The sequence below is a fragment of the Moschus berezovskii genome, chromosome 8, assembly GCF_049115385.1.
Source record: "Moschus berezovskii isolate FMDL1 chromosome 8, NW_MosBer_1.0, whole genome shotgun sequence".
In the NCBI taxonomy this organism is placed as follows: domain Eukaryota; kingdom Metazoa; phylum Chordata; class Mammalia; order Artiodactyla; family Moschidae; genus Moschus; species Moschus berezovskii.
In genome coordinates this window covers 43044076-43060463 of record NC_142467.1, presented here as the reverse complement: position 1 = coordinate 43060463, position 16388 = coordinate 43044076, and the positions used below count along the sequence as shown (strand labels likewise).

Here is a 16388-nt window from a genome sequence, read left to right as displayed (position 1 = left end):
ATTTGGAGTCAATTTTAAAAAATCATTAAATACTTCCATGTTAAGTCCTTTAAGTACCAAATCAAATTTGCTGATTTTAAGTTGTGGTCAGCTCCTCTCCACAGCTTTATTAACCAAGATCGAAGTGTGTTTTCTGTCTCCCCAATGAGAATTCTTGATGGATAACAGGGTTCATAGGGTCTAAAGAGAAAGTACAATTTGCACAGATGATCTAGACTCACTCTGCCCAACGTTCGTGACTCCTTGGAATGAAATCAGAAACTGACCGAAAAATTGTCCTGCTGCTTGAAGGATTCTGACATAGTGATATCTGGGCACTGTCTTCTACATAATGCCTTAGAATCTGGGCCCACGACTTAATGAGAGTCATCAACAATGTAGGCATTATCTTCTGCTTGGATAGGCTTCAGAGCTGCATGTTTCAAAGCTCCAATATGAGACTCCTTCAAGGGAATCACACTGTAGAAAGAATAACATGATTAAGAGAAAAGCACTTCTCAAGGATGAACAGCACAGTTCTTTATGCTCAGGCAATCCTGGGTATTTGCATTTCGTAGGGCATCATTCAGACAGCCTATGAAGTCAATAGAAGCTTCCAGATTTTGTGAATATGAAGTTTTAGGCAAGTCTGTTTAATAAAGTGATAGAAATCCTCAGTAGTCATTTCAAAATCTCAGACTTGTCTCCTTCAAGAAATTTTTGTAACAGAAAACAAAAATTGAAAATGTAAGAAGACAAACATCAGACATCAAGATAAAGTACTAAACTAGGAAGCACATTCACAAAGATGGCCAGGGAATGGTTTGGTTGGTGTTTTTCTGAAAGGAGACTGTGACCCTTTAGAGAAGGCTAAATTAAATCCATTTAGTGGTCTATATCCTATATTTAAAATAAATATATATCAGCATATAAAAGATCAGAGCACACTGGATACGTTAAAATAGCATTGCTTCATCGAAGTATGTACTAGATCATGGAGCCAAAAATCTTACTGTGTCTTAATGGTCAAAATTGGAAAGCTATGAGTTAGATGAGTTTTATAGCTTGTACACTCACATATCAAGGGTACAAAAAGGTAATTTGTGGGGCTTTGATACAGTTACTTTCTTAGAACTTGTATGCAGTCACTATTTTCATTACCTAAACCTGCCCAGAAATGATATGAAATGCACTGAATCTTCACTCACTTCTGATTTTTAAACAGACTAGTCACATATGTGTGGGAACAGTTTAGGTGTCTGTGGTTCAAAATAAGTCAGTGTGATAAATTAATAGCTGCCCCCAAAATAACACGATGAGGAAATGCTCAGCTTTTTTTTTTTTCCTAAGGTATTTTTCTAAAATAAATATTTTCTTTTCTAATTAGGAGATAAAAAGAGAAAATTTTAAAAATCTGAACAGTGAAAAGACTAAGAGGATGCTATTTTCCATTCTTTTCTGCCTATAGGGAGTACTTATTTTTCTTACATTTTTGGAAGCAGTCAAAAACTTCTATAAGTCTGGGTTTTGGACTGTAGGAGACCTACAATGGAGCCTTTTAACTGCTGTGTGATGTGACTTTCAATATTACTTAACATCGCTAAACCTGTTTTCCAAACTGTAAACTAAGACTAATACTAGTGCCTGTCTCACAGGTTTATTGATGTGAAGGGCATGCCTACAATAATAAAAGTCAACATTTATGGAACAGTTGCAATGTGTTCGTCATTGTTCAAGGCATGTTCTGTGGACTGGCTCATGTGATTAACTTAGGTATAGGAAAGACTGTGTACAAACATCCAATAAAAGAGAACTAGGAATAATGGATGGTGGCTTAAGAGGGATGGATTTTATTAAAGAAAAATTTGGCCTAAAGCCCAAGCTGGACCAGATGCAGCAGGCTATTTGGCTTTGGAAGTAGGTAGTGGTTTCCCACCTTTACAGATGTTTGGGCAAATGACTACAGGGATGCTTACAAAGAGGATTTAACTTTTTACTGGGCAGTGGGGTAGATTTACACAACTGTAAATTCAGATGGTTTTGAGGCCACACATCTAATATAATTGAGCACAGCAGGCTGGGTATGGAACAATAGGGGATGGTGGGACCGTGGAGAGGTGGAGGCACGTCCCAGCTTTGTGGGTCTTCAGCCTGGAGGTGTCCTCCTCCAGATCTTTGCAGAGCTGCCTTCTGCTCCTTTGGGGCTCACTCACATGGCCTATAGCCCTGCTCTGTATTCCCTATGGTATTTCTCTGGAAGTTCTATAAGTGCCCTGCTTATTCATTTACATGTTTCCAATCTGTTCTGCTCATCTCTTCAAAATATAATAGGGATTCAATAGACATGCAATAAACAAAGCAATGAATGAAATCAAATAACAAACCAAACAACCTACTCAAATGGCCCATGAAACAAAATCTGCAGTTTAGTTCTCTTGCTGTAAAAGGTCTGGTTTCAGGTGCTGTTTCTGTACACTTCTAGCACATTTGCAGAAAACACAGAGATGTGTTCTCATCACATCACTAAAATCATTACTGGAAGGTTGGACAGCAATGGAGATTCTCTATATACTAGATTTTTCAGAATCCAGAGTATAAAATGGAGAACTCGGAAGGAAAAGAGGAGAGGGACAGAGACATTTTCCTTATTTTTAGTAGAATAAGAACATCAAAAGGCATTGATGCAAACTCTTTCAAACTTACCGTAGTAGCTCCACCTTGTTACCCAGGCAAAGATATTCTAAATTGGACAAGAAATGAAGAGAAAATGAAACATATAAGCTAAAAAGTTCATGAGATTTTTTTTGCAATAAGTATATTATTACTTTTATTACCTTAATATGAGAAAAATATGTACAGATATCAGACACTGAAAAAATTAATTAAGAGGAAAGAATATTTTTAAAATGAAGGGGAAACAAATCAATCTGGGCCCTTCCCTGATAACTTCAGATAACTTTTCTTGAATCTCTAGGAGCCAAATAAACCCCTTAGTGGAAAGTATCTTATGATTATCAGGTTTGACGCATTCACCCACATGCTCTAGCTTACTTTAATATAATCATATTTCACTGTAAAAAAATGGGAGGTTGTGTTTCTCTTATTGATAACAGGTTTTACACAAACACACACAGAGAGACAAACACACACTGGTGGAAGGACACCAGGAGGCCCTGGGTGACTGTCTTGTGAAACCCTTTGTTCTCTTCTTAGCCCTGAAATCGTGTATCCTCCCAATGGCTCATTTGGTTTCTCTGTTAAGTGGGTGTTGTAAAACTCTCAGCAATTTCACCCCCTATAGGAACAAAAACTGGTTATTGAAGGAAGGGGAAAAGGAGAAGTGAACAAATCTTGTATATTACACTGGTTTGTTGATATCCAAATCCCAACTCTACCTAACCAATGCTTAATTCTCCATATTTAATTTCTCCCATGGAGGACTTAAGTATCATGTTTCTCTTCACTGGGAAGATAATTTTAAGATAAATAAAAATAAAAAAGAACAAGGTAAGAACCAAGGAAGTTATGTGAAACCAAAATCATCTGGAATGTAGGGGCTACATGTGGTTTGGCTCAAGAATACTCCTGTGGGCACAGTCCTGAGGTGACTTACTTTTGTTAATCCAGAATCCCACAAACATGAGCAATACTACCAAGACAGCAACAGAGATTCCAATGAAGACTCCCTTGTTGGTGCTCATCCATGAACCTTGTACCAGCCCCTAAAGAAGCATCAGCAGATCAAAAACAAAATAAAAAACAACAAAGTAAAACCATATTATTAGAATTATGGGTAGAACACACTTCCTAAAATAAATTACCCAGATACATTTATTAACATTTAGCTGGTTCTTTATCATGAGGGGTGAGACCAAATGATCTGAAGTTATAATCATATGGTGATTATATTCTAAGACAATTTAAAATTCAAATACATTTGGGGATGTTGGAAATGTATAGCTTGCTTGTGATGGTTTTTATAAAGGTGTATACATTTGTCAAAACTCAAACTGTACATTTCAAATGAGCCTGTTTTATAATATGTAAATTACAGATACTTTTAAAAATGAATAAGGTATTCCCGTATATACTATTCTTATGATACAAAAACAAAAAAAAATTTTTTCTCATGTAAGTTTGACACATTTTTTAGTTCTGATATATTTTTTAGTTCTGATATTTTTAAAAATATATATACACATTTTTTAGCTGTACTGCACAATCTGTGGGATCTAGTTCCTCAGCTAGGGATGGAACCTGCAAACCCCTGCATTGGAAATGTGGAGTCTTACCCACTGGACTTCCAGGGAAGTCCCTATATTATTTTAAAAGTTAGTTTTTCACTTGTCAATTGACACTGTCTTTTCATGTCAGTAAGTACACTGCAGTGCCAACATTGTTAATGGCAATAAGTGGGCATGTTTAACTGACTAATTAATCCCTATTATTGAGTATCAAGGTTATTTGAAACATTTTTATGATTATAAATAGCAGCAAAGAACATCTTTTCTTATACATCTTCATGTATTTGTTCAATACTCTCTTTAAAGTAGAGTTCAGAAAATTGATTTACTGCTAGGACAAAATATATGTTCCTTGGTTTTCAGGATACCTGGGAGACACTGTGACATCTTCAGAGTAAAGACACAAAAAGCCCACAGTTTTGCTACTGCCTATTGTGGACTTGCTTCTATAATGATTCTGCTGCTGCTGCTGCTAAGTCACTTCAGTCGTGTCCGACTCTGTGTGACCCCACAGACGGAAGCCCACCAGGCTCCCGTCCCTGGGATTCTCCAGGCAAGAACACTGGAGTGGGTTGCCATTTCCTTCTCCAATGTGTGAAAGTGAAAAGTGAAAGTGAAGTCGCTCAGTCGTGTCCGACCCTTAGCGACCCCACGGACTGCAGCCTACCAGGCTCCTCCATCCATGGGATTTTCTAGGCAAGAGTACTGGAGTGGCTTGCCATTTTCTACTTGTTGCTAAACATACCTGTCCTAAAGGTAAAAAAAAAAATCCCACTATTTGAATATTTGTTTCTTTTTTTAATCCAGCATAAATTTAACTGTATAACAATATTGCAGTCATTTACACAATGGCAGTTCTGCTATTTAAGAGATATAAACAAATTCTATCCATATTCATCAGATCAATTAGTGCCCATAGCTGACTGGTGAGAGTGGCTAAAATCTTTCATATCATTCCTGTATGGTAGTGTTATCATTGTCACTAAGGTATACAACATAAAGCCATCTGATCTCACACTAAATAACTTCAGTTTTCCTGAGCTTGACTTTCTCTTACAAAGGCCATGTTGCAATTTCTCACCATTTGCAATCAGGATTACTCTCATACCTAAACTCTTTTTGTTTGTTGCTTCTAAGAGTTACTTGCACATAGTAAAAAGAAAAGATTTTAACCAAGTGAGCCAAAAGAAGATTCTATTGATAAATGCTTCTAACTTACAAAGATCAGACTTTAATGAACATCATCAGACTACAGCTCCTTATATTTTTTCTCAAACTATGTATGAGAATATCCTACAAAATCACAAAGTTGTTCAAGACCTTAGGACCTTAAAAAGTCATCATATGGGGAGGATCAGGGCTTCATTAGTGGTTCATTGGTAAAGAATCCGCCTACCAAGCAGAAGTCATGGGTTTGATCTCTGGGTGTGGAAGATTCCCCGGAGAAGGAAATGGCAACCCACCCCAACATTCTTGCTTGGAAAATTTCATGGACAGAGGAGCCTGCAGGTTACCATCCATGTGGTTGCAAAGAATCGGACAAGACTTAGTGACTAAACACCAGCAACAAATGGGGAGGATTACATATAGAAAGACTCAGCAGTGGCCTCAAAATTTCTCAATAGGAGGACAATTGGGTTGGAAAAAGATATTAGGGGGGCTAAGTTTAAGCAAGCACACTTTGATTTGCATAATATTTTTGTTTGGGATGGCCCCCATTCCACCACGTCAATTCAACGCATGCTATTTCTCTAATGATGATTGAAGTCTTCCTTGATATGTACTGTTAATCCACTGTCCTTGAATTAATTCACTCTTTTTTCTAATTTTATGGCCAGGAGACATTTTGTAGAGTGTTTGTGTGGTGTATAATGTCACTTTTTGGATATTTCTAACAAAATAGTGCATCTATATAAATTTTTTAAATTAATTAAAACATCCTTATTTAAGAGTCAAATTCTTTTCTTCCTTTATTTTATGAATTAGAAATAATCAACTGTGAACAAGACTTATAATAATACTCTCTAATGTAACTTGCTTCCAAGGAAACATACAAGTGAATCAGGCTAATAAAGTAGGAAGGAGTATGCTTACAACTTGAGAGCTACGCCGAAGGGGATCTGGAGACTCTGTCACACTGTCATTCCCATCTGCTCAACAAGAAGGAAAATTTATTAGAATTATAAAAATACTGAATTTTCATTGCAAATACCAAATATATTCATATTGCTTTCTGGTAATGAATAAAAACTTGAATAATCATATGGCCAAATGCTGTAGGCACTGCAGGAGTTAAATCAAATAACTAACATTATTTAATTTAACCTGTAACCCATGCTTCTTAACCATTTTCATCACCCACCCTTCCAAAATGGACCCCCTTTTTTCTATCTATGGAAACAAGTATATGTTCACAGAATGTTTACCTACAATTTTCGAGAAGTTATAGTGGCCCATTCTCAGAACTAGGTTAAAGATTACCACTTACGGTAGGTAACCAGTTTTTTCATGACAGCTATGAAACTGCCAGTGAGTACTCAGAGGCCACTGCACACCAAACAGCAGAACCACCCTTTCCAAAACAGGTGTTACATTGGCTTTGCATTTAAAATGTGAGTGAAATGCATTAAGATATCCCAAACAGGTGGCATCCAACTCCTACGTTATGGGCCAGTGTGCCCAGATATTGATCCAAAAGAGCTTTAGAAAATATGTTACATCAGCCCCAAAACTAATGTAATATGAGGATATATGCAGAATTTCTAAGGATACTATATAGGCTTCCCTGATGGCTCAGATAATAAAGAATCTGCCTTCAATGCAGGAGACCCGGATTCAACCCCCAGGTCAGGATAATCCCCGGGAGAAGGGAATGGCAACCCAATCCAGTATTCTTGCCTGGAGAATTCCACAGACACAGGAGCCTGGTGGGACCATCCATGGGGTCACAAAGAGCTGGACACAACTGAGCAACTAACACATACAGAAACACACACACACACACACACAAGGATGCTATGTACCTAAAATCTTGATATAAAAGAATATTATGCTTTAAAGCTTTGAATGTTCAAGTATTTTGAAATATGCCTTTTGTTACACAGAACATATACTATTGACCTTCCTAAGCAACCTATCTGACATATAGGTCAGACACAGGATTCTTTCTTTACTGAGTATCTATTATATACCAAGACCTTTATATTCTTATACCAATTTTCTTAATCCTATTTTACAGTTGAGGAAGTAGTCCTGACATGGTTGAAGTTTCCAACTATAGAACGGGACAAGAGCTTCAGTTCAGAACCACTATACAAGTTACATTCTCATCCAATGAAAATATTGAAGGTCTTAGAAAATCCTTAACCACCGCAAACTTTTGTCATGTCTTTTTGCAATGGCAGTGAAAATAAATCCACCAAATCCCCTCTAAAGTTTTACACTTTACATTACTGTGTTTACATTTTAATTATTCTGACAGTACTTCTTGGAGAGCCAAAGACAATATCTATAGTCTAAGTTTGTGCATGACTTGTATTATAACCTTAGGTAAGTGTTTCAGGTATAGAATGGGTGATTTTGTAAAAGCAGCATGGACTTGAGTAAGATAAAACTTGACTTCAGTGTTGACAATGTCCCTCAACAATATGACCTCGATCGAGGTCCATATACACATTTATGTATGCATGCACATAAATGTATATATTTATGTTTCTAGCTAGGGTAAGAGTTAGAACTACAAGCTGTTGATAGCACCCATCTCATAAAGCAGTTGTATTAGATGATGCATATAAGCTGCTTAACACCATGTTAGACAAATATCAGCTATTACTATTATGTTATTATATAACAATAGGAACAATGTGGGGAGAGACACCATGCAATGGACTTTTCAAACATCTTATTTTTCATTCCTCACAGACTTGCAGTGAGGAATGCAACATCTTGCCCATGGTGCACAGCTAGTAACTGGCAGCTGAACTGAAGGCTGTCTGTCTCCAAAACAGAACTAAACAGGCTCCTTAGTCTGGCAATGGCAAGAAATAAACCTGCCCTGAAAGAATTAAGTGAAATAATGTATGACAGTTTTCTTTGCATTGTTCGTTTAAGAAGGCCTTCTTAGCCTTCCTATCCTTATCCTTCAATCCTAGCTTATCCTATCCTATCTTATCCTTCTTATCCTCCTTGCTATTCTCTGGAACTCTACATTCAGTTGGATATATCTTTCCCTTTCAGTTGGGTATGTCTTCCCTTTCTCCATTTCATTCAAGAATGGGCATGATAAAGGCCAGAAATGGTAAGGACCTGACAGAGGCAGAAGAGATTAAAAAGAATTGGCAAGAATGATGAATGATACAAAAGAAGAATGATACAAAAAGTCTTAATGACTTGGATAACCCTTTCACAAGCTAACAAGGTTATGCTCAAAATCCTTAAGCTAGGCTTCAGTAGTACATGAACTGAGAACTTCCAGACGTTCAAGCTAGGTTTTGAAAAGGCAGAGGGATCAGAGATCAAGTTGCCAACATTCGGTGGATCATGGAGAAAGCAAAGGAATTTCAGAAAAACATCTATTTCTGTTTCATTGACTATGCTAAGCCTTTGATTATGTTGTATTGTTCAGTCACTAAGTCATATCTGACTTTTTGTGATTCCATGGATTGCAGCATGTCAGGCTTCCCTGTCCTTCACTATCTCCCAGAGTTTGCTCAAACTCATGACCATTAAGTCAATGATGTCATCCAACCATCCCACCCTCTGTTGTCTCCTTCTCATCTTGCCCTCAATCTTTACCAGCATCAGGGTCTTTTACAGTGAGTCAGCTTTTCACATCAGGTGGCCAAATTATTGGAGCTTCAGCTTTAGCATTAGTCCTTCCAATGAATATTCAGGGTTGATTTCCTTTAGGATTGATTGGTTTGGTCTTCTTGACTTCTTTGATTGTGTAGATCACAACAAATTTTGGAAAATTCTTAAAGAGACAGGAGTACTAGACTACCTTATCTGTCTCCTGAGAAATGTGTATGCAGGTCAAGAAGCAACAGTTAGAACTGGACATTGAACAACTGAAGGGTTCATAATTGGGGAAGAAGTATGACAAGGCTACATATTGTTATTCTGCTTATTTAACTTGTGTGCAGAGTAAATCATGTAAACTGCCAGACTGGATGAATCACAACTTGGAATCAAAATTGCCAGGGGAAATGCAACAACCTCGGATATGTAGATGATACCATTCTAATGGCAGAAAGCGAAAAGGAACTAAAGAGCCTCTTGATAATGGTGAAGGAGGAGATTGAAAAGGTGGCTTGAAATTCAACACTTGAAAAACTAAGCTCATGGCATACAGTTCCATTATCTCATGGCAAATAGAAGGAGAAAAAAGGGAAGCAATGACAGATTTTATTTTCTTGGGCTCCAAAATCACTGTGGATGGTGACTGCAGCCATGAAATTAAAAGATATTTGCTCCTTGGAAGAAAAGCTATGACCAACCTAGACAGCATATTAAAAAGCAGAACACCTCTTTGCTGACAAAGGTGAGTAGAGTCAACACTCTGGTATTTTTCAGTAGTTATGTATACATGTGACAGTTAGACCATAAGACTAGCACTAAAGAATTGATGCTTTTGAACTGTGGTGCTGGAGAAGACTCTTGAGAGTCCCTTGGATTACCAGGAGGTCAAACCAGACAATCCTAAAGGAAATCAATCTTGACTATTCATTGGAAGGACTGAAGCTCAAATATTTTGGCCACCTGATGTAAAGAGCCAGCTCACTGGAAAAGACCCTGATGCTGGTAAAGACTGAAGGCAAAAGGAAAAGGGGGTGACAAAGGATGAGATGGTTGGATGGAATCACTAACTCAATGAACATGAATTTGAGCAAACTCCAGGAGATAGTGAAGGACAGGGAAGCCTGGCATGTTGCAGACTATGGGGCCACAAAGAATCAGACATGATGCAGCTAATGAACAACTACAAGTGACAGTTTGCTGGTACATCTGTCTGTCAAAAGGTGGGTGGCAGGCCATATGATGACCAAAATTCCTTCCATACAAAAATTCTTTGTTTTTTGAGGCTTTAACCCACTGAAGTCTGACTTGGGCATTGTGAGGATTTGTCTGGAGAACCTTAGAGACACTGCCAAGATGGCAGAAGTCACAGAAGTTGTGGGGACACAGCTGTTACAATGTCTGTTCCATTCTGAAAATCTCTACCTTGACCAGGTTTTAATGACATATTTTACAGACTGATTCCCAATTGAATTGGTCCCTCTGTGCATCCTACTGCAGGTCCATTTTCTATTAACCAGCTTCCAGGGATGATTGGCAAAAGGTAGGCCATACTGGGGGTCTGCTACAGATTGGCAGCTCCTGAACATGATATGCATGAGGAGTCTTGAAAAGCCTGACCTTGTTTGAATGCTTCACAGGCACAAGGACACATAAGCCAGCTCTGCATTGCAAAGGAGTTCAGCATGTGCCACATTCCCAAATTTACCACCACAGGTAGCAAGTTAGCTGGGAAAGATGACAGGATTCAGCATCACCTTTCGCCATCACAGAAAAGACAAGACAAATCTTACATCTGAAAAGAATATGAATCTTCCAAAATCGGGGAGAGCAGGGAGACTTATCTGGTGGAATAGCCCAATCCTAGTAGGGCATGCCTCTTTGGTTCTCCTGTCCATGTTCTCAACCCATCTCAAAGTGTCCATGTGAAATGAAAGCTTAACAAGGCAGCAGGAGGGCCGTGTGGCTCTATGTAGTTTCTGGAGCTTAGGAGAAACATATACAAGTGACTAGTCTAGTCTGGACCAGCTTAATTTGGATTTAAGCTTTTTAAGGCTCTGTCCAGAGGATTAAACCTACTAATAAGTTTAAAGAAAAGGCTGGATCATTTAATTTAGAGAAATGCAGATACACATGTGGATGTTCCCAAATCTTCCAAGCTATCTTTGTTGCTCAGGTGTGCATATTTCTGGACATGCTAAGTGACAGTCATAGTTGCCACTCTATATATCACTTACCTTTTAACTATGTTCCAATCTTTATCTAATTTAGTCCTTGAAAGAATTCTACATCAGTAAAATTCCATCCATTTTACAAAGGATAAACACAGATTCAAAGAGGGACAGACATTTGTTCAAGTCGTATAGCTAATTGGAGTAGACTTTGTAAATACTCAAGTCAGACCTGTGTTATTACAGCATATGTGCTCTTAACAGTGTGCTAATATTTATCAAAATGTGAAAGCTCCCAGGCTTTCAGGAAAGAAAACGAAGTTACCTGTTGAGCAAGAGTGTGATGCTGAGCAAGTTTTATTTGCTTCATGTGGGGTGGCGGGCTTGGTTTCTGCAGTCTGCGTTGGAGACGATGAAGGTACTGAAATGATAAGAACGGAAGAATGTTCAATTCATGGAGGAAAATTTCAAACTCCAGCAAAAAATAGCAAACAAAACTAAAATTAGGAATTACCCTTTGACTCTTTCTTAGAGAAACATTCAAGGATGGCCTTGAGGCATTACCCTGCCATATATATATTTCATTATCATGAATAAATATTACCTGGATAATGATCTGAAGAGCTTATCAATAGATAGAATCATTTCTCCTTTTATACTCTTAGTATCCTCTTGAAACCTATCAACAGAGCATCTTATATAGAACACTCAATTAAGCTTTTATTCATACCAAACTTTTATTCATACCAATGACATTTCAATTCTGTGGAGCATGGCCTTGGGGCTGGCACTAATCCACCTTGTTCACAAGAATCCTGATCTTGATTTCCTGACCTTATTCAAGTTCCTAATTATCCATCTACAGCTTGCCAGGGAGATGTACACATTGACCAGTACAGAAAATGTACTGAGATTATTCAATTTCTTGAAGTCACTTTATGGAGACAGTACTGTCCACTGTCTGAGTCTTGGTAATAAGCCTCAAAGCAATGTTCCTGGTACCCTGGCTCCTTGTGCAGTTGTGTTCTGGCCACTCCTTTCATAAGACTGATTTCATATGTTATCTGACTCATCTTCTATTTCTCACCAGAAAGCTTTACTGAGAATTCTCGGGGCTAAGTTTCCTTTTTCCTTTCTTGAAATCTCTCCTTTATTTTCTATCAAACATCTCACCTGGCCTGCAGAGTTGACCGGTTGCCTCTTAATAAGATTTTTATATCCCTTCCTCTGAGAGCATCATAGAATTTTAGAGCAAGGCAGTGGTGTTGGCTGAACAAGAGTTCCCAAACCTAGGCTTTCCCTATTGCCTCTCATTGGTCGTTCCACTTTCTCGCCATGACTTCACATTTCAACATTACCTGTTCTCTTGTTCTGAGCTATCTTTTGTTTTCTGTGAAAATTTTTGGTTTTATGGGAGTTTTTTGGTCATTGTTGTTGTTGATGGATTTCTCTTTTTTTTTTTTGGTTTTGCTTTTGTCTAATGCTCAAACTTGTAGCAGGAGATGGCTCTCTTTAGGAATTAAGAACAGGACAATAAAAGAATATCAAATGATCACAGTCTTCATTCAACTTAAATCTGTGTGGAAGACCTGTTGATCTTAACTTCTTTCTGTAGTTTTGGTCTTTGTGGGCATTTTTCTGTTCTCCTGTTCTACTTGGACTTTACTTCTAACCAGTTCAGGAGTATTCTAGGCGACTAGCATGGACAGGGGCACAGAGCACAGAGGGGGCATGAATGGAAACACAAATCCCCCTGCTATAGATCTGTTCCAGTGCTAACATCCTTTCTATACCATAAAGTTCAACTCTAAACTCAAACTCACTAGGAAACTATCAGGACATGTATGCTGCTGCTGCTAAGTCACTTCAGTCATGTCCGACTCTGTGCGACCCCATAGACGGCAGCCCACCAGGCTCCCCCGTCCCTGGGATTCTCCAGGCAAGACCACTGGAGTGGGTTGCCATTTCCTTCCCCAATGCATGAAAGGAAAACTGAATGTATAAGACTCAACTAATACTACCTCTAGGAGGTCACAAGAACATACGCACCAACACTTTCCTTCTGAACTTCTGCTTTAAACAAAGGCCAGAACTTAAACACGTCCCTCAAAACAGGAGCTCTAATCCATCCACCTCAGCAAGCAGAAACTATTAAGCTAAATCAATATTGAAAAAGTCAACAGATGCTCTAGTGCATTTTTCTTGCAAACCTTTATGGCTGTAAAAATCCCACTTTCAACCTAAAGACCTCCTTCCAAATTCAACTTGAAGAAAATCCTTCAGATCCCTCCTCACTGAATACATACATGGATCAACAGGGGTGAAGGGAAATCAATGTGTTCCCTCAGACATTTTGGCTAAGAGTTTGTGGTATTTCTGTTACTCTTCAGTTCCAGAGCCACTTCAAAGTGCCAAAGGGTTGTGGAGGCTTTGAGAATCTCCGCATTAAAAGTTATCCTTTTAATCCTAAAAGGAGAAAGTTTGAACCCAAACATGTCCTCAGAATGATAAGTTATTTCCCCACCTATAATTAAAAAATGTTCTCCATTTACATTAAACCTAAACTATTATCTAACAGAAATTTGAATTATGAACACTGTAGCCTGAATTGAAAAAAGAAACAAATGTATGCATTCTAAATTGCATAATACTTAAATCTGATATTTACTTTGTCATCAGTATAAATGGCATTCCTCTGATACATGAACAAAGGAGGTTAGAAGCAAAATGTGTAAGTCACTGACACCCTGAAAAAGCAGGGTAATTATATCAAAGCTTTCCCAGTGAGGATGTCAGATCAGAACAAACTCATCCAAACATAAACTCTATGTTCAGTATAGAATTCAGTGAAGGCCAACATTCAAATTAATGGACACAATCTAGACTCAACCACTTTCTATTCATATGAATGAACAGAAACAACAAAGAACGCAGACTCTGTGCCTCAGTCCTCAGGAATATAAAGTAGGATTGAATCACACTGACAATGGGTAGGGTTATCATGAAAATTAAGTGGCTTAATAGTTGTAAAGCAGTTAGCATGTTTCCTGACACAGGAAAAAGAGTATCATTAACTTCACCAAAATCTTATCCTCATATGTTGGGTTAGGCTGCAAAATGAATTAAATGATCTCTATTCAGAGCTCCTTGAAAGGGCAGAATCTCATTCACCAGGCCCTGTTCTGGCATCCTTATTTTTTCCTCATAATTCTGTGTTCAAATGAGCCATTCTCCTAAGATGTCCAAGATCAGTAGTCTGGGTTTTTTTTGTATTAATGAATTTCTTGAGAGTCTGATAAAAAGCCTTAGGTCTCCTTCACTCTGTAAATGCTTGTGGATATAAAAGGTGAATATAACAGGGGACAGGGGATTCACAGACTCTGTAGAGCCTGATTTGGAAGCCTGTTAAGAATCCTTACCCTGTATTGTACATCTGACTTAACACAGTGCTCTGCATAGTCAATATCCTCTCCTTTAAAGCCTTCTAGGATCAGAAGCACATCTGCTTACCTGGCTGGAAGTCGTCTGTGGGTGTTTCCATTGGAAGAGCAGAGGTAGAAGCCTTCGTTGTCATTGGAACAGTGGTGATCATCGTGACTGTTGAAGTAGTGGTGGTAGTTGTTACTGGAGTAGCAGTGGCAGTCGTTTTTGGAATAGTGGTGGCTGTCACTAGAGTAGTGGTGATGGTGGCTGGTGAAGTAGCAGTTTCTGTTTGATTAGTTTTGGTCGTTGTTGGAGTCATAGCCTCGGCTGTTTCTCTTCGAGGTGTAGTCATGGTCATTGTTCTTTGAGTAGTGGGAGTGGTGGTAGTTGTTGGAGTAGTGGTTGTTGTTGTTGTAGCTGGAGCTAGAAATTAACATGAAAGCAAGGATTCAAGAAGCTGCAGGTAACAAGAGCCGTGTGCTGGGCCTGTGCAACAACGTGACCAAGGAGACTGTCCCCAGGTAGAACTCAGTATTTATTTCCGAGGAACTCCAAATTCTCATCATTGGTCAGCTAGAATCTATGACAAACAGGGAGTGAAGACATGGTCACAGCAAGGAAACAGCTGCATTGAAAGGATGAAATTTCAGGGGGTGTCGAAAGAAAAACAACTGACATATGGGATTTGTATTGAAGCACTTTGTAAAGACTAGTTGTGCATACCAAATCTACGTATCTTCAGAACATCTGTGAGAAAGAGAAAATGTCTAGAACCTGAAACCATCTTTACACTGTCAGTGGTGTACACCTAGGACCTAAATAGTAGTTCCCCAAAACCAAAATATTTACCAGATAAACAGCATTTAGTTCGATCAGTCCTAGGAGTACTCTCCCAACAGAACTACATCTTAAATGCAGATTAATTTAAACCATTAACATATACTCAGTAACACAAATGCATTTTGAATCTGGTTGGAAGAGAGACAAGATGTTTTAAAGTTCCTTTCTACCCAAGAGATAATAACAACATGTGACATCTTTGACTCTTTCCAGAGTCAGAAATGGTATAGGATTCCAAACCACTTACTGAAGTCCTCAGAGTTACCCAGAGAAAGAACTGAAACTAAAATTAAATCAAAATACAGTGCCTGACACAAAAGCAGAAATTGTAGGGTTGAATAAAAAATAAGCACTTTTTTTTTTTTTTTCTCACCAGGCATCTTTTTGCACAGAAGTTTTCTTAAATTTCAACTCTACTAACTATGAATTGGAACCTCAAGTCACTTAAATAGGGGGAAATTGGTGTGAAAACTATTTTGAGGGATTCAAGTCAACTTAATTTGGACACTAGTTAATTTTTGCCTTAAAAAAGAAAAACTGTTTTTCAACAGGTATTTGTGAGTTCTATTATGTATAAGGCATTAGTAAATGATTTAGGCTTTGGGGGAGTCCCAAGATCTTGGTGGTAATTGCTCTAATCTGTCAGTGTGAAAACAACCATAGACACAATATAAACAAATGGATGCGGCTATGTTCCAATAAAACTTTATTTATAAAGCTGTTGGTGAGTCTGTTTTATAATCTGACCTGGCCATGGAGCTACAGTTTGCTGACTCTGGTCTAACAGTGTAGTCACAGGTTTTGATGAAGGGAGCAATCTCAATCCCCTCCGTTCCGTCTGAAATCAAATCTAGACACAAAAAAAGGAAGTATGCAAAAATTCTGATAAAGGACTGTAACAAGGAGTAAACTGAATTGGCTTGTTTAACTACATGTC

At 38.2% G+C, this 16388-nt stretch overlaps 1 protein-coding gene across 1 annotated transcript in view; it reads right to left on the bottom strand.

The window, feature by feature from the left end:
- Window positions 1–356: 356 nt before the first annotated feature.
- LOC129558961 (hepatitis A virus cellular receptor 1-like) overlaps window positions 357–16388 on the bottom strand; it is a 28691-nt gene continuing 12659 nt past the window's right edge. The window contains exons 3-8 of the mRNA XM_088838356.1: window positions 14699–15034; window positions 11514–11609; window positions 6318–6373; window positions 3593–3701; window positions 2683–2719; window positions 357–459 (exon numbers count right to left, since the gene is read on the bottom strand). Of these exons, the coding sequence (XP_088694482.1) occupies window positions 357–459; window positions 2683–2719; window positions 3593–3701; window positions 6318–6373; window positions 11514–11609; window positions 14699–15034 (737 nt within the window). The remainder of the gene's footprint in view (window positions 460–2682; window positions 2720–3592; window positions 3702–6317; window positions 6374–11513; window positions 11610–14698; window positions 15035–16388) is intronic.